Source organism: Gopherus evgoodei, chromosome 13 (assembly GCF_007399415.2).
Source record: "Gopherus evgoodei ecotype Sinaloan lineage chromosome 13, rGopEvg1_v1.p, whole genome shotgun sequence".
Lineage (NCBI taxonomy): Eukaryota > Metazoa > Chordata > Testudines > Testudinidae > Gopherus > Gopherus evgoodei.
Window position 1 is genome coordinate 26,500,525 of NC_044334.1, and position 18,324 is coordinate 26,518,848.

The following is an 18,324-nucleotide window of genomic DNA, read 5'->3' on the forward strand; positions in this document are numbered from 1 at the left end:
GCTCCCCCCAGCCTGTGCCCCCCAGCCCTGCACGCTCCCCCTAGCCCAGCCCGGGGTTTTCATGCACCGCTGCTCCGGTTTGCGGGGCCCAAGCGCCGCACGCCTGGACTGAGGCTCCAAGCCGAGCAGGGCTGGATCCGTTCCCGCCCCGCTAAGCAGCTCAGAGATGCCAGCGCCCCCTGCTGACCGCACATCCGCACTGCACCCACAAGAGGAGGCAGCCCCCTTCCCAGATTCGCGCGTGCGCATTAGCTACCCGGAAGTGGAACGAACGACCCTCCCCCTCCCGCAGCGTTCTCCGTCCCTTAGCCTCCGCGCACGTGCGTGCTGTACTGCCGTTAGCGCGATCACGTGACTCGCGGCGGCCAAGATGGCGGCGGCCAGCGGGAGGCGTGAGCGGCTCTGAGTGCGCGGGGCTCCGTCTCTGAGCGGGGAACGGGCGGGCCCGGGGCCCCTCCCCGCCATGTCGCGTCTCATCGTGAAGAACCTGCCGAGCGGGGTGAGTCCGGGGCGGGGGCGGTGAATGGCTGTGATCCGCCTGGGAGGGGCCAGCCGCGGGGTCCCCCCTGGCTGGGGGAAGGCGGGGGACGGGCATCGCCCCGAGGGGGTCCCCCCTGGCTGGGGGGAGGCGGGGGACGGGCATCGCCCCAGGGGGTCCCCCCTGGCTGGGGGGAGGCGGGGGACGGGCATCGCCCCAGGGGGTCCCCCCTGGCTGGGGGGAGGCGGGGGACGGGCATCGCCTCGAGGGGGTCCCCCCTGGCTGGGGGGAGGCGGGGGACGGGCATCGCCTCGAGGGGGTCCCCCCTGGCTGGGGGGAGGCGGGGGACGGGCATCGCCCCGAGGGGGTCCCCCCTGGCTGGAGGGAGGCGGGGGACGGGCATCGCCCCGAGGGGGTCCCCCCTGGCTGGAGGGAGGCGGGGGACGGGCATCGCCCCGAGGGGGGAGTCTCCTCTGGGAGGGAGAGAGAAATTTGGGAAGGGGGGTTGGGTGAGGAGGAAGGATGGCTGTAGTCCGAGGTGGATTGTGGGGAAGGGGTGGACATAGTCTCGGGTGGTGGTCCCACATGCAGAGGACGGTAGGATGTAGCCCTGGGGACGAGAGGTGAAGCGGGGGAAGGGTCCAACTTGGGGAGGGATGGTTGGGGTCCTGTGGGGGAGTAGAGGTAAATTGGGGGTTGCAGTTGGCAAGGAGGAAGAGAGTAGGATACAGTGGGGGGGGTGTCCCATGGGTTGCAGTGTGTAGACTGTAGCCGTGGGGATGAGGGGGAGAGGTGAGTTGGGGTATCTCATATTGGAGAAGGGCAAGGAGAGTTTGAGGCCAGCTTTAAGGTGAGTTGTTTGGGCTGGAGGGACAAGAGCTAGGGGCTGCCCCTAAATGGCAGGACTAGGGGGCCCAGGTTGGAGATTGCTCTGAAGAGTCTCCCTCTCACTGACCCTTATGCTAGGATCCTTACCATGGGCAAGGGGGAGCCTACTTCTTAGGCTGAGTTGTGGAAGTCATGTGGTGGTTGCCGTTTATTCTGGGTCAGTAACAGACTTGTACTTTACAAGGCACCAATGCAGAGCCCCTGCTCTGAAGATCTTGCGTCTGACAGACAGATATAGAGACAACAGGACTGGCTTGCAAACTGAGAGGGAATTTGACTATTATCAATATAACCTGTGCTTTAATATTAAGGTGATGAGGGCTACAGCAGTGGTGCCCTAAACATTGTGTTTCTGAGTCATCATAAAGTGTACTTCAACTGTGAGCTTTTCAGTGCAAAGACTTGTCTATAAACCACTTTCCACCTGTTTGATGTGCTATAAATAATTTGCCTCCCTGATGCCTATCCTCTTTTTTTGCAGATGAAGGAAGATCGCTTCCGGAAGCTGTTTGCAGCCTTTGGCACGCTGACTGATTGCAGCCTGAAATTCACCAAGGATGGCAAGTTCCGCAAGTTTGGATTTATTGGCTTTAAGTCTGAAGATGAAGCCAAAATGGCAATGAATCATTTCAACAAAAGTTTCATAGACATGGCCAGAATCACGGTGAGTTGGCCTTAAAGTGAAATGTTTGCTACTTGATATTATTTTACTCTTTAGGATGAACTAATCGTGTTTGTGTATGTAAAGAAGGAGGGGAGCTTCACTAAACACAACTGGCTATACTTCAGTGGTGGAGTCTTGTTTACGGACTGATTCTCAGGCATCCCAGTGACTTGTGTTAGTAATTATCCCTGCTCCTGTTCATGGAGCCAGGTTTGATTCCTAGTCTCTTGCTTCCCTCCCCCCCGCCTCCCTCTTCGGCAAGGGCTAGGAGTACTCTGGAAGCTACACGCTAACGAAAGAGTCCTTTGCCCAGTGTCCGGCCTGAATAAGCAGGCCATGTGCTGGGCAAATATGTGGGAGATAAAATCCTTCCCTTCCTCTGTCCCTGCGAGCCGCAGAGCAGCTGTTGGCTACTTGGGCCCAGTAGCTGGAATATGTTCTCAGGCTCCATACAGGGGTTGGGGACAGGAGGATCTGCCGTGTGGGTACTGCAACGTGATCAACATGGCATTTCCCCAGCATCCTATTTCCCTGCACTCAGTGGGACCATATCAGTTCCTCTGCCAAGGGGAACCACTGCAGCGGTAGGGCATGGTCTGCAACATTTGATCTTCGAGCAGAGGAAGGCAGGTGAAAATCTTCTTAATTTTGGTCAGATTGATGGTATGGGGAGCCGTCAGACTCAGGTGTGCAATACAAATTGAATCAATTGAATTAGTCTGCTCTATTCTTTGCTCCAGCAGTGCTGGTCCAGGCTAAGCTCATGTAAAGTCTCAGATCTCCGGGCTGGAGTTGTATGTACGCTTCTTAACGTTATTTAAGAAATTTGCATTTTCTCTTGTTCTGTGGAGACAAAGCACTGGATGACAATGAAGAACAGAACAGCTTGTTTGAATATGTCCAAAAATGATTAATATAATTATAAACTTCCCTCCACTGAAGAGCAATAAACAGATGGTTCTGAATGGGCCCTTAGCATGGTAGTGTCTAAGCCTTTCTGCTTGAAATGCAACTGAAATAATAAAAAGTAGGACTTGTTAAAACGAGGCTTCTTGTTGGTGGCTCTTTTCAGGTAGAGTTATGTAAATCATTCGGTGACCCATCAAAACCCAGAGCTTGGAGCAAACACTCCCGGCAGCCTTCTGCACCAGAGAAACCCACCGATAAGCCCAAAACAAGTCCAGCTGCCACAGAGACAAAGAAAGTAAGTCACACTCACTTTCCTCGGGTATGCCACATGTACATCAGTGACTTTGTGTGGGGAAGTGCACCCTGGTGGCTGCAGCAGGGGTCTGGAATTCGGGGCTCCTGTGTCCTATTCCTGGTTTACCATTCACTTGTGATCTTAGTGAGTGCTTTCTCCCTTTTTCCTGATCTGTATCATGTGGTTCATGGCTATCTGAAAAGTATGTGTTTGCTTCTTTCAGGATAAAAAGAAGAAAAATACAACAGAAAACTTAAAAGAGGTGAGTTGAGAAAAGCAGCATGTGAAAATTGGCCATTTGAGAAGGGTTTGATATAGAAAGCATGGGGTAGAAATTGCTGAGTAGTCTCTGCATCGATCCTGTTCTCGGAGCCAGGACTTCTGGATTCTGTTCCCAGCTTGAGCCAGTCACTTGACCTTTCTGCATCTGTTTCCTCATCTGTAAAATAGTGAACTTTGTAGTTGTCTCTGTTGCGTGCTTAAAGTGCTTTGACATCCTCAGGTTAAAGGGGCTTTATAGAAATGCAAAATACTTATTAGACCATTACAAATTTCACTTGTTGCCTCAGAGTTACCATCTGCACTTGTGTTTAATTAGTAGCATTATAATTAGGGAGGAGTGCTGCTTCCAAAGCTGTTAATTCAGGTGAGACAGGTGGTTTAACTATGACGTAGCCTGTAACACTGGATGTAAATTCATGAATGGAGCATAATTGTCCGCATCTCATGGAAGGGAAATCAGCCCTGGCAGGTGAAAAGCAGACTCCTTCCCTTGAGATCATAGCTGCGAGGAATTACAGAGTGATTGGCCACTTGCCCCAGTGTCTGTCTTCACTGCTCATGTGTGTTGTTTTTTTCCAACAGCTGGAAGGAGATGAGGCATTCAGAGAATTTTTGGTGGTTCATCAAAAACGGACTCAAGTGGCCACTTGGGCTAATGACATGTTGGCGGAGGAGCCCAAGACTGGGAAATCAAAGCCAGCAGATGATTATCTGAACTTTGACTCGGATGAGTCAGAGGAGCTCAGCGAAGAGGAGGAGGGCAGGGGCAAGCCCCATGAGGAGCAAGAAACCACAGGCACCAAAAGTAAATTTCTCCTGCTCTGTTCATCCGTCTCTTCAGTGGTGTACTGATACGGGGCCTGATCCTGAGACATGCCGAGCAGCTCCTGGAAAACGCTGTGTGCCTTCAGATCTCGTTGGAGGTGGTGGGAATTGCAATAGTTCAGCCCCTCACAGGATCGAGCCCTATATCCCAAAAGAGGAGACACAAACTGCATAGTAACTATGGTTTCAGCATGTTTTGTCAGTGTGGGTAACAAAGGGTGAGGCCCTCAGTCCCCCTCCACTGAGCCTGAACAATCTGAACTGCAGACTCCCTGCTTCATCTGCCCAAGTGACTCTCTCACATGCCTCAGTTTCCCCTCCCCTTTGTCCATGTTGTCTGTTTAAATTGTGAGCTCTTTGGGTCAGGGATTGTGCGTGTGTCTTATGCCTGTATAATGCCTAGCACTTCAGTGCCTTGGGTGCTGTTGTGATATGGATAACTAGTAATGAAGAACCCGTTAACATGCAGAGCGTGGATCTCCAGAGTAGTGTGTGTTTCCATGTCCTTGTGTATTGCTGATCCAACTTTTTAAATAGCAGAGTGTTTTTAGTGCCAGGGAAAGGCCGACAGCCTGGAAAGCCAAAGTCTTCTGTTGATCCCTGTAGGATGAACATTAGCAGAGCAGGATTCTCCCCGCTGTATTTAAAACCTCAGTGGTAGGAAGGAGGTGTTCACATCCATGGCCTGTTTAGACCTTGGCCTGTCCACTGAGAGAGTGTAATGCCAGTTGCACCTGTGATTTTTGTGATGGGACCCCCCTGCTGGGAATCGCCAGCCCATCTAATATCACCCAGTAGCTCATTGGATAGTAACAGCTTCTCATCCTTACCAGCTGTGGCTGGATTTGATCACCTGACCTGAGAAGAGGAAAGGGGATTGGTACTGGGATGTAAAACCTGAGCCATCCTCTGGTGCCTCCTGTGCATATAGGGCATCTGTTCTTGCAGTAGCCCAGCTGGGCAAAGGGCTTGTGGGGCTATGGGCTGTTTACCCCACTGGGGAAGAAGGGTGTGTGTGCATGCTCAATATCTAATGCCCATTTCTCTCCTTTCTGGCAGTAAAGAAGAGCCCCAGATCAAAGGCAGCTGCCAGGACAGACCTCTCCGATATGGATTACCTGAAATCTAAAGTGAAAGATTCCTCGTCTTCCTCATCCGAGGAGGACCAGTTGGACAGTGAGCAGCATGAGGGGGGAAGCGAGGATGAGAAGGAGCCCAGCAGCTTGGAAACTATCGGTGCCCAGGGGGAAAAAGGGATAGAGCTGGCAGGACAGATCAAAGGGCAGGGGACAGTGGTGGAGAGGAAGAAGAAGAAAGGAGCAAAATTGGAGGTAAAACCGAATTAGAGATGAGCCTGAGTTGTAACCTTAGGTGCCAGCTCCCCTGCAGCTTGGCTCTGGAGTTGAACTTGGCAGCTTGGTTCATCTCCATTCCTACGGGGAGAGATTTCCAAATCTAATGGTCTGTGTCCTCCTGTCCCTCTCGTAACTCTGGGTTTGCAATGAATAATCACTGTATCTATTCTAAATAGATGCATTTGTGAGAGGGGGAGGATGGCCAGGTGACTAGGGACTTGGGAGAAATGGGTTCACGTGCCTTCTCTGCACAAGATGCTGCCAGGAAACATAGGAATGAACAGGAACATCACGGGGAGAGGTGAGCAAGGTCCCTGTTCATTTAAGCGATCTCATAAAGGCAAACACCGTAGTAGCAGCCATTCGAGATGCAGCAGACACAGACGAGAAGTTTTGGGCCTACACCTGATTTTACTCAAACCCAGATATAACACAGTGTATGGACAGTTTGTGTTTTGGGTTCAGCTCCCTTCTGTGCCACAGACCTCCTGTGCAAACTTGGGCTAATCACTTAGTGTGTCTGGCTCAGTTCCTCCACTGTACCATGGGGATAATAGTTACCTACCTCGAAGGGGTATTATGAGGTGCTCTGACAATACAATGGTGGGGGGGGCATATAAATACCCACACTTTTGTATTTTATGTCTCCTCGTTTAGTGTTTTGTTTCAAAGGGGCAGTTTTCCATAGTGCTGTCTCAAAATCAGTGCCCTTGGTGGTCAAGTTGTGGGGCAGCGCATGGAGAAACATGAAAGCAGATTAAATGATTTGACCGTTGAAGGGAATTTAATGCTACATTCCCTTACTGTTACCTCCTTAGGCTGGGTCAGATGCTCTGAAGTCTTTGGGGATGTAGTTGGAGCCATCTTACTGGCTGCCCTTGCCTAGTCTGCCTCGTTAGGGCATTGTACTACTAAAGGACATATGGTCAGGATTACTACCCTTGGTAGTGATTAATCCTGTGTGTTACCGTCTCGCCCAGGTTGCACTGTAACTGACTAGATATGCTAGCCAAAACTTTGAAAAATGACTAGAGATTTTGGGTGCCTGACTTGACCGACCTTGAAGGGGCCTGAGTTTTAGAGGATGCGCTCTGAAATTTGGAGCCCTTTAAGATGTCTCACATATGATTGGCCACGTGGAATCCCGGCTGTTTTATGAACACTGTGGCACCGGTGACTTTCCCTGACTCTTGGGGCTGTCTCTCTAAGTACCCGAGCAAGGAACAGGCAGAAACTGGGAACTAGTTCTCTGCATGCAGGCTCAGGCCTTTGACCCTAAATGAGGTAGGAACTTCATGGAATAACAGAGCTGCAGACCAAACTAGGGCAGGTGCTGTGTATATGTGGGATCTGTTAGACCCACTGGAGGGCTGAAAGCTTGAGGCTCTCTAAGGCAGGGCTTGAAAAACCTACTGGCCTGCCAACTAGCCACATCTACTTGTCAGAAGCGGATATAAAAGGTGAGGTGGAGATCCAGGGGTAACCGATTTATGTGAGTCCCAGCCCTTTCTTCTCCAAGCTTCTGGGAGTCCCCGATTGCTGTCCAAGGGTGGAAGGGGTGTTCGTCTGTCTTTCATATCCCATGTGTGCCCATCACTGTAGTATCTCAGTGCCTAACTGAACCCTCTACCCCACCTCCGGCTGTTGGAAGGGCTGAAGCGCTGTCCCTCTCTGTTTCCACCCTATCCAAGTCTCCTGACTCTGTATGTGAAGGGTGAGAGTGAGTCATCTGTTACTCAGTCCTTTCCCCAGCCTCCTGCTTGCTGGTAAGACTAGTTCCGTGGCATCAGGCCTCCAACTCTCCCATCTTTATACACTGTGCTGCTGGCCACGGTTGTCTGTTGGTCTGGAAACTGTTCCAGCTCAAACCTCTTGCCAAGGATGACTTTTCAGATGTTGTCTCACTTTTTCCTCTGTCCAGCTGAAGAATCAGGCCAACCCCAATGTAGCCACCACGCCGTATACGGTGAAGCTGCGCGGTGCCCCTTTCAATGTCACTGAGGTATGTTCTTTGCCATCTCGGCCTTGCTGCTCCCTCATTTAGGGCTTAAATCGTGCTTGCAACAGGGAAGAGAACGATTGTCCTTGGATTCCCAAGGTCTACCATTCAGCAGCCAGCAACTTAAACTAGCACGTATTGTGCAGGGGCTTCTGGGTATCTGCAAGTTAATGGGTTAGTTATGAGAATGGAATCTGGCTTGGTATGTTCAGACTGTAGAGGGTCCCTTGGACTCTAAGTCTGTCCTTGACTCTGTTTATGAAAGCTTTTTGTAGGGTCTACTCAGCATTTGTAACATTTACAAAAGTAGGCCCTCGAAATCTGCCTGACTTGCTAAAGTTCTTGTTTTCCGCTTTGCAGCAAAACGTTAGAGAATTCCTCCTGCCCCTGAAGCCGGTTGCGATCAGGATAGCAAGAAACGTACATGGGAATAAGACAGGTACTGGCTGCAGGGGGTTGTGCGTTGTGGGTGCAGGAAACAGCAGAGATGTTTTTCCTTTGCTGTCTCCTGTACCTGTGGTTCCAAATCGCTATGAATTGCCCCATTTCTCATACATCAAGTTCCTTTGAGTTGCTCCAGTCTCCTTACCTTAGAATGGAGTTATGAGGAGTGACCCATAAAAATGGTGTCCTACAGCTCTGTTCCTTGGGTGCAATGAGCCACTTTGGTTTGCTTTGCTAACCAGTAGAATTTATTGCTTTCTACAACTCCAAGCTCTGCAGAGCCAAATGGGAGATGGCTTCTGTTCTGGTTCATGCATCTTCAGTAGAACTGTTAACTAAATTCCAATCAGAGGTCCTTAACCTTGAGGTTCAGCTCTTAACCACACCTGGAACCGAGTTGGGTCATGATTATTGGTGATGGTGCATGGACCAGAAGGGACACAAAATGAGTCCAGGGCTACTAGTGTGTGTTCAATGTGTATTGTTTTCGTTTCATAACCTTAGGGGGGTGCATCTTCTATCCCATCATTAATTCGAGGCATGTAAAAACACATGCTGCCAAATCAGTTTAAGACCATTTACATGCACGCAAGCAAGAACAAAAGTCATCTTAAACAATCATTTTTTTTTAATGAAAGCTCTCTTCCTGTCTCAGATCTGATAGTTGTTTTCAGCCAGAGTCAATTTGTAATGGGAGCTACACACGTGTTATGGAGAGCTAATACAGAAAAAGCTGGCATCATTAGGTTGTGCTTAACTGGCTAGTTAGTGCCAGTGTGTGTGTACGTACGCGCATCTGCATACCCTATGTGGTGCTCAGTTGAATCTGATTTCCTTCCAGGTTACGTCTTTGTTGATTTCAACAGCGAGGAAGAAGTACAGAAAGCCTTGAAACAAAACAAGGAATACATGGGTAAGGGCAGATTGTAGGTCCTTGTTACGGACTCTCATGGGTCTGTGGATGTTGTGATGCTCTGCTGTAGGCCCTGTTTGCTGCTAAAGTGTCAAGAGGATTCTGGTCGGTCTCTTGATTTTGTTCTGGCAGGAAATGATGTCGATCATACTCGCAGGCCAAAAGCAGAGAGCAGCATGATCTACAGCCCTGAGTCTGTTGCTCAGGTTCATTAAAGAACCAAACGCTAAACTGTCACAACCAAACCAAGTAGTATGGGGTTAGGAGAGCAGGGCGTGTCATAAATAAGCTGTCGGACTCTGGCCCACGTTGGTATTGGCTGAAAGCTGTCATCATCTGCTGACTGGCTAGCCTCTGTGAACCAAGTTAGTGCATTTCAGTCCAGTAGCCTCAGCACAAAACCCGCTCTCTCAGTTGGGAGTCTGAGCAGAGAGGTCAAGGATTGGCTGGGTCTAGAGGGTTTTTCTCTTGCCAAATGCAACAAGCTCACTCTCAAAGTCCCTTCACTGGTATCTCAAAAACTTCAGTGCTCTGTGATCAGAAGCAATGGGCAAGAAATGAGGAATTCTGTCTTCTCATGCTAAATGACACTGAGATGGGTACCATAGAAGCAGCTACAGTAGAACTGACTTGTTAACATGCAGCACTTTTGTAGCTCCTAGTGTTAGGCCAAAGCTCTGTTACGCACCTGGAAGAAGTGTCTTGGTCGTTCCATTTGTCTTAAACCTAAAAGCTATTATTTAAACCTGGCTGGGATGGCACAGTGGCTTAGTGCTGAAGCCCTGTGTTCAAATACTGCTCTTATCCCAGTCCTCAGTGAAAGCTGGTCCTGTATTGCAAAACCATTTTTGCGTGGATGCCTAGGACTGGAATGGAGAGGGGTCATGAGAACTGGAACGTGCTTCCCTGACTCTGTGAGGCGTCTGGCCAGTGGTGTTGCTCTCATTTTGAGGAGCACCATGCTGTCCCCAAAACATCATTAACATCCTTCTCACAGAGATGGAGTGGGCTGAAATCATTGGGAGGGGGTGGACATTCCACAGGTGGTCAGTGGAGTTTTGCCAGCTTACATCGGCAGTACATTTGGCCCAGTATCTGTTAGAGGTGACCATATGTTTTCAATTTCTGGGCTCAGGTTTGGCGGAGGCCTTTGGAAATGCCTGAGATGTAATGTTCCCCTCTATCTTGTGTGTGGCAGGTGGGCGCTACATTGAGGTGTTCCGAGAGGAGAGTGGGTTGAAGATGAAGCTCACCCGGAAGAGCGAAGACCAGCCCTGGCAAAGGAGGAAGAAGGCTGATGAGGAAGAGGAGGACCTCTCGGAGTCAGGAAGGCTCTTTGTCAGGAATCTCCCTTACACCAGCACCGAGGAGGACTTGGAGCAAATATTTTCAAAATATGGTAGGTAATGGAGCGCCACTCAGCTTCCAGCTTCCCCCTGGCAGTCTGAGGGCTAATCATCTTGCCTGGCTCTCAGTGCTCATTTGGATGCAGGGAAGGAGTTGGCTGTGGCATTCGCTCAGCCTGCAGATGCCCAGATACTACAGGGATGGGCACCATTTTAAAACTAAATCTTTACAAGTGGAACCCATTTCAAAACTCTCTGTCATGTTTGGCCTCCTGGTTGGCAATGTCTGTATGGAGGCCAGTTATAGAGGAGGCTGAATTCCCTTCCACCTCCAGGACATCTCCTCCTAGCTCAGGGTTGAGTAGGATTTATGGAGCCTCAGTGTGCCACTGGAAGAGAGAAGATTGGGTGATGAACTGCCTCCCCTTCTGGCCCCAGATAGATCTGGCTGGTCTGTAAGTTGCCTAGTCTATGTAGGGCATCAAGCTGCCCAGTTTAGATGCCTGGGGAATCAAGGCACATTGCTAGTGGGGATGTTACTCCTGGGGGAATTCTGTACCATTGCGTGTGTGCAGAATTTATGTCCCCTGCAGATTTCTTTGCTTCCCTGCAGAAAAATGACTTTCTAATGGGGAAGCAAAAGGAAGCCACAAGAGTGGTCATGTGACTTTCCCCAGCAGTGTGTTTTGGGTGCCCAGGGCAGCTGGCAGAGAAGTAAATCTCTGGGGGGCAGGAAGTGGGACTGGGGAAGATCTAGCTGGTGGCTTCTACCCTGCACCTGGCTCAGCGGCTGGTCTGGTCTGGAGAGGACGAGACTTCCTCTTTTCCTGCTTAGCATCTGGGGCCAGGTCAGACTCACCCCTAGATTTCTCCCCTGGTTGCAGGAAGCTCTGCAAACTCTCTTGCCCCCCTTGCTTTCTGTATCCATTGCACCTCAGCTGCAGGGAAGGGGGTTCCCTGTACAGGGAGCTGCTCCCCCATCTGCCCAACCCCCATGCATCCAGACCCCCTCATACCCAAACCCACCTGCTGAGCCTCACTCCCCTGCACTCAGAACCCCTGTGATGAGCCCCACTCCCCCTGCACCTCCACCACCCCGACAAGCCAGCCGTATCCCCACCAGTTGCACCTGGATCCCCACTCCGAGTCCCACTCCCCTAGCATCTGAGCCCCCCCCACCTCCCTGCCAAGCCCTCTCCCCCCTACCCCCAGAGTGCCCACCCCCCGCTGAGTCCCAACCACCTTCACCTGGACCCCCCTGCAGAGTCCTATTACCATGGCATCCAAAAGCTCCAACAAACCCCTGTTCATCCTGATCCCCCCGCACACCCAGATTGCCCCACACAGAACCCTCTCATCCCACACCTGGATCCCCCCACACTAAGTCCTTCCACAATTGAATCCTGCCTTGCTGAGCCTGCCTGCTCGCACCTGGTGCACCTGGCAAGGAGGGGCAGGGCCCTGGGGTGTTTCTGGGGCAGGCCTGGTCCTTGCACTGTATGGGTTGGGTGCAGCCTCATTGCTGAGTCTGTGTCCTGAGGGAGCGGGGGCGGAGATGTACAGTGATCTCCCACCTCTGGGCAGCCAGTGGCCTGTGCTCCTCAGTGCCATGCTGGAGTCTCCCCATTTCTTTGACAAATTTGCAGAATTTTAAAACACTGTGTGCAGAATTTTTAATTTTTGGCAAAGAATGCCCTCAGGAGTAGGATGTGGGGGAAGTTGGTATTCCTGCTGGCTTGTACCAACTTGGTAAATAAAGGTTTCCGTATCCATGCAGTCTACCCTTGAGCAGGTCCAGATTCCCTGAACACATATCTCCTTGCACGTGCTAAGCTGATCCAACTTTCATGGCTTTGTTCCATCAGCTGGGCTCCTACAGAGGACACCAGCTCAGAACCCTGCTCTGCAGTGCCTGAGAAGGGGGCATGTCTCATGGAAAGGATTTGCCTTTTTCAGGTCCCCTGTCAGAGATACATTTCCCCATAGACAGTCTGACCAAAAAACCCAAGGGCTTTGCCTTCATCACCTACATGATCCCGGAGCATGCAGTGAAGGCCTTTGCAGAGGTGGACGGGCAGGTGTTTCAGGTACAGTGACACTAACTTGCCTGCATGGTTAGGTTGCTGGGGAGGGGATGTTGGTTCATCAGGATTATTGCCAGAAGGTCAAATGCTGATGGTTCCACTGTGCACCGCTCAATGGGATGCCCAGCGCACTGGGGAATGGAGTGCTGTTAAGATGGGAAGGGCTAGGCCAGCAGTGTAGCAGCACCAGTTTGCGTGGGCTAGTGGGTTCCGAAAAATCCAGGCTGCTGCTAGCTCGGTGCCGTGCAGAGATCATATGCTGTTACCAGAGGGAAAGAGTTTGGAGTTCATTGATCTTTCAAACTCCCTGTTGGGCTGCTCTGGTGCATTGCACTGATGCCAGCCTGGAGCGGCCGAGAAGGAAGGGGAGGTCCTCCCAGGTCAGGTTGAAAGGCCATTGTGGGAGGACGTTGCATGGGAGTGTTGCACTGACTGTAGTTCAGCTAACCTTGAGGCAGCGAGACGCTTTCGTGAATGTGGAGTCAGAGGCACTAGGTTTTATGCTGTCTGTCTCATAGGGCAGGATGCTGCATGTGTTACCCTCCACCATAAAGAAGGAAGAAGGGGAGAACCTAAATGCTGAAGGATCCTCTTCCTACAAGAAGCAGAAAGAGTCCAAGGACAAAGCAAACAGTGCCAGGTATAGAGGGGAGCAGGGTCACGCAGCAGGGGCCTTTTCTTTTAATATGGCACTAACTGCAGAATTCCTCTTTGGGACCAGAACTGAAATGTGTGTGGCTTCTCTAGAGGGTGTATTAAGGAACAGGGCCAAAAAATTACTTGTTACGTTGCCCCTTCCTTGACTCTAAGTGTCCTCGCATCTTCTCTCTCACTCTGAGGCAGATGACGGTTGGATGATGTGAATGATCTTACGATTTAGGCATCTTATTTTATTTCCTCTTTCTCTGCCTCTAGCTCTCACAACTGGAACACGCTGTTCATGGGCACGAATGCTGTGGCAGATGCAATCGCACAGAAGTACAATGCCACCAAGAGCCAAGTGCTTGATGATGTGAGTTGGATTCTAGCTGGGGAGCAGCGTTTCAGTCTGTGGATGGAAGCATGTGGCCTGCAGCTTAAAGGCTGCTGCTTTGGGTGTCTTTCTTTGAAGGGTCTTAGCACACCACTTGGTACCACGAACTACATTCCCCTTAGTACATGTATCCTAATGCAGGGTGGAATGTAGGGTGGATTTGATTTAAATCGATTTAAATCACTAGTTAGGAAGACTCGATTTAATCATGGATTTCTACATAAAAGTGCATTCTTGTATTAAAATTATAACAATTAACATAGTCTTCAAAACTCAGAGAGATGTAGGGGTTCATTTTTAGAAGGTACACATACATTTTTCAAGTGATTTATTTTGAAAACTTTTCAGATCAGTTTTACAGCTATATCAGAAAATAAATGATTGGTTATTTCATTTACCAAAGGCAATTGAAGCAGATATTTATGTAGTCACTGGGAGGTAAAACTATCTCCAATTCAACAGGTTAATCATTAATATTTGGAGGATTTTCTTGCCAGGCTGTATTACTAGGAGATCATCACCAGAGAGACATTTCAATTGTTTTGTTTAACTAAAACAACAATGTTATGTATTCTGGATTTTTTTTAACAACAAACATAATATTTTAACAAAACAAGCATATGAATTTTTGAATTTAAACATTCAAGTTTTTTTAAATCAGGTTTATTTTTGTTTAAATTGTTTTTAACTAAAATAGCTAAATGAAATATTTAAAAAAAAAAACAATTTTTTTTTAAAAAAACACCTACCACCATTTTTGCTTTTAACAAGCGTGTTGTCTCTGGAGACAGAAATCCATATTTTGAGAACTGCAAAACTAAGCATCTCGGATGGTGTCTTCTAGACTGAGCACTGAGTCCCATTGGGTAGATAGAAAGATTAACCTAAAGAAGCCCCTGGAACTCTATAAGATTGGGTCCCTAATCCATGAACTATTGGAATTCATTTACAAAACTTTTCTTAAACATTATATGAATATATACTATAGAATTTATAATCCCGATTCCATGGTGAGATACTTTTGAGCTATATTGTATCTTAATTAAAATGATCTTTAGATAGGTTTTTTCCCTCAAAGCATTTTATCAAAAAAAAAATCAATGATTTAAATACAATTTTTTTTTAATCATTGATTTTTATTCACCCTGATGGAGTGGCTTTTGCTGCATCTCAGTTTTATCTAGACTCTTAGCTCTTTTGGCTGCATAGAGCCGTCATAGTGTGAACCCAAGTACTGCTGTCGTAACTCAGCACTAACAACTAGATGTGGGCGGGATCTGGGAGTTCCTGTGGATGGGGGTCTCTTGCAGAGTGCTAAATGGAATACAAGGTATGTCCAGGCATCTGGTTCATCCAAGGCGGCTCTTTTCACTCAGCAATGCCCGACATTCCTTCCTGTTCTCTGGGGCGGGGGTTTCACTAGCACTCAGCATTGGCCTATCGCTGCTCCCATTGACTTCAGTGGGAGTTTTATCATTGTGGTGGATGGGAAGCCGAGTTAGGTGGATGCTTGGTGCGTTTGAAAATCCCACTGTGAGTGGTAAGTGGGAGGTTGCAGCAGGGTGCTAGACAGGTCCCAGTGGTGAACAGGGGTAACAGGCAAGCTTGGGCCAGATGGATCAGACTCCGGTTCAGGAAGCAAGAGCCCCCTCTCTCAAGCAGGTGGCATGTGGTTTCTACCCTCATCTCTAGGCTAAATGAGGGCATATTGGGGAGGAGTTAACGAGTCTTAAAGCGAGTGTCTCAGGCTTTAAAAGGAGCAAGTATGTTTCCTGGCTCTTCCTGCATAATTGGAGCAGTATTCACGTGTGCCAGTCTTTCACCTTGGAAGATCTGCAGTATAGCCCACTGAGGTCAGAAGTGACATGCGTGTGAAGTCTCCATCTTGTTACTATGGAGCAGTGGTACCAAGCACCCAGTGGCTGGGCTGGGTCTGATCCCTGTATGCACATTGTCCAAACCACGTGACTTGCATTCTGTAGAATCTGACTGCTTTTATTTAATATGCAAGTAGCTCCTAGCTCTTGTGTGAGGAAGAGAGCCTGTTGGATGTGATGGATGTAATGTTGGTTTAGGAGCATGACACACATTTCAAGGTGTGCCCTGCTCAGGTCACTATATTCACATGTTAACTCTGAAACCTAATGAGAGATCAAAGGGCAGATAGTCAGATAACCTAAGTGCCTAAGTATAGTAGAATCCCTATTTGAACTAATTGGGGGTTGAGGAGTGCATAAAACGGAAGATCTCAAAGTTGCAGTTTGTACAGTGCAAAGCAATTTTCAGTGCATTGACAGCATCAGAATGTGCAGTGATGTCGACTTTTTCTTCATTAACATCATTTTTGGTGTGTGATTAAAAAAAAATTTTATTTTTGCCCCATGAGGAAAAATGGTTCCTACAACTGGTCATTCATAACCCCGGTGTTCGTAAAATCCAGGCTGTATTGCATGTGTCTCATTTGCTTCACAGTTACTGCAGTTGTGTGCTCATATCTACACACAAGTGGCCAAGTAGACACCAGCTGAAACAGGTGTGCTCCTAAAACCACCCTACATAACACTTTACTGCTGCATTCAGCCCCATTCTTTTCACTCGCTGAGGATTGAATCGTGCCCTTGTTACAAGGGGTGGAATTCGCATGGGAGTTGCATCTGCGTAACAGCGTGGAATGGGGACCTAAAAGCTGAATTATGGCCTATGAGTCATCAGCTAACCTCAGGATGACATCCTGGCTTGACTGAAGTCAGAGGAGCCAAGATTTCATCCTCTGTCTGTATGCAAACCTCCAGTTAAGTCAGAGTCTGAGTGGCCTGGGTATTGCAAGTGCTCGATACCTCTGTAGTTTAGACCTTTTATTACCAGCGTAGTTTATGCTCCCGACTTTGTCACTCTGTGGATTTAACCACTGTTGCCCTCGTTTGCAGGAAGGCAAAGGCAGCGTGGCCGTGAGGGTAGCTCTGGGCGAAACCCAGCTAGTCCAGGACGTCCGCCAGTTCCTGATCGACAATGGAATCAGCCTGGATTCCTTCAGTCAGGTGAGGCACTTCAGTAGCTCCGGCTCAGCAGAGACCCTGCTCTCTGCAGCGCAGATGGCTTATTTCTTCTCAAAGGGTCGGGCGTTCAGGAGAGAGTGTTGCAGGGTAGTGGCGTGGGGGTGCTCTCTGTGTAGGGCTGGGTCACTCGTCTATTAAAAATTTGAACGGTGAACAGCAGAGAGAACGGTCTGTACGTTGGCAGTCTGCTCCTGGCTTAGTGGGCAAGCTGAGTGCGAAGAGGATTGGGAACATTGGCCTTTCAGCTCTCTTGATCACATAGTGCACAACGCACATGAAGCGTGAGGCTCCTTCCCTGCCTGACATCCCATTGTTTCCTAGTGCTTAGTCCTTCCAGTGCCATGGCTGGATGCTGAGGAAAACTCTAAACGTTGGAGTCAGTGGCATTAGGATTTGGGATGTTTCTTCTCCAACTTCCAGGGAAGGTGAACACATTTGACCTGGTTCCCTTCAGCCTCCTGTCTCTAGAAATCTCTCTTCAGGGCTTTTCAGTCTGCTTGTGTTCTCCTCCGGGAGGTCTTGTGGGGTAGGGATAGCTCAGTGGTTTGACCATTGGCCTACTAAACCCAGGGTTGAGGTAGGGATCTGGGGCAAAAATCTGTCTGGGGATCAGTCCTGCTTTGAGCAGGGGATTGGACTAGATACCTCCTGAGGTCCCTTCCAACCCTGAGATTCTATGATTCTGCAGCTCCATCAGAAGCCTCAGGATAATCTCAAAGAGATTCTCAGATGCTTGAGTGTAAAAATGTAAACTACAAAATCCCTACTCCATTTTTTTCTGGTTTTCTGTTTCATAGATACCGATTTTGTTTGTTTTTTTATTTTTTTTTTTTGGTCCAGTTTTGAGTAGAGTAAAAACAGCCATGTCTGAAATTGGTGCTAGACTAGAATAACCGGCACAGCATCTTTGCATGCTAAACGTCCCTGTGCACAGATCTCAGCAGCACAGCTCCAAGGATATGGTTTCCTGACTGACGGCTGGTGCAGGACAAGCTGAACGATCACAGCTCATGAATAGTTCTCATCCTTCCCTCTCCAGCCCTTAATATCCATGTGTAAGTGTTAAATAATCAGTTTAGGGTTATGTATTATCTTCTCCCCACCCCAGTATCTCAAATGATGGGGGTTTGATCATGATCCCCTCAACTCTCATTGAAGTCAGTTGCTGAGATTGCTTAGCACCTTGCAGGACTGAACCCTAAATGTACAGGACTAGATTCACCCACCACAGAAATGCGCCCAGCCTGGAGTGGGATGTGGCAGCTGTTTGAATGCATGCAGCGGTACGAAGCTAGCTGAGCTGCAAATGGAGAGCAGCAGTGGGTGTGAATGTGTTGTACTGTTGGGAACTGATGCCTGGCCCGTGAGTGAATGGAGTTTGTCTGTTGGGCCTGCATTTCAGATGTCAGGAAAGGCATTTTACACGTCTCTTTGTGGCTTTGCACTGTATCCTGGAAGCATATGAAATGGAGCAGGGGGGCCCCAAAGTCTCAGACCCCTTATAAGAATCCTCCTCTGTGTTGTTCCCCCTCCCCACCCTTTCAGGCTGCTGGAGAACGGAGTAAAACTGTGATCCTAGTGAAGAACCTCCCTGTCGGCACTAAAGTGGTGGAGCTGGAGGAGGTCTTTGGCCCATATGGCAGCCTCGGGCGAGTGCTGCTCCCGGAAGGCGGGATCACAGCCATTGTGGAATTCTTGGAGCCCACGGAGGCCAAGCGAGCCTTCACCAAGCTGGCCTACTCCAAGGTAAGCC

The 18,324-nt window shown here is 49.2% G+C and overlaps 1 protein-coding gene across 2 annotated transcripts in view; it reads left to right on the top strand.

The window, feature by feature from the left end:
• Window positions 1-345: 345 nt before the first annotated feature.
• The window catches only part of RBM19 (RNA binding motif protein 19), a 116,613-nt gene continuing 98,634 nt past the window's right edge, over window positions 346-18,324 (top strand). For both annotated transcript variants that reach the window (XM_030582731.1, XM_030582732.1), the window contains exons 1-15: window positions 346-499; window positions 1,848-2,030; window positions 3,103-3,234; window positions 3,458-3,496; window positions 4,099-4,321; window positions 5,401-5,672; window positions 7,618-7,698; window positions 8,056-8,134; window positions 8,981-9,052; window positions 10,251-10,451; window positions 12,355-12,485; window positions 13,001-13,122; window positions 13,398-13,494; window positions 16,443-16,553; window positions 18,117-18,317. In XM_030582731.1, the coding sequence (XP_030438591.1) occupies window positions 464-499; window positions 1,848-2,030; window positions 3,103-3,234; window positions 3,458-3,496; window positions 4,099-4,321; window positions 5,401-5,672; window positions 7,618-7,698; window positions 8,056-8,134; window positions 8,981-9,052; window positions 10,251-10,451; window positions 12,355-12,485; window positions 13,001-13,122; window positions 13,398-13,494; window positions 16,443-16,553; window positions 18,117-18,317 (1,980 nt within the window). In that variant the 5' untranslated portion in view covers window positions 346-463. The remainder of the gene's footprint in view (window positions 500-1,847; window positions 2,031-3,102; window positions 3,235-3,457; window positions 3,497-4,098; window positions 4,322-5,400; window positions 5,673-7,617; window positions 7,699-8,055; window positions 8,135-8,980; window positions 9,053-10,250; window positions 10,452-12,354; window positions 12,486-13,000; window positions 13,123-13,397; window positions 13,495-16,442; window positions 16,554-18,116; window positions 18,318-18,324) is intronic.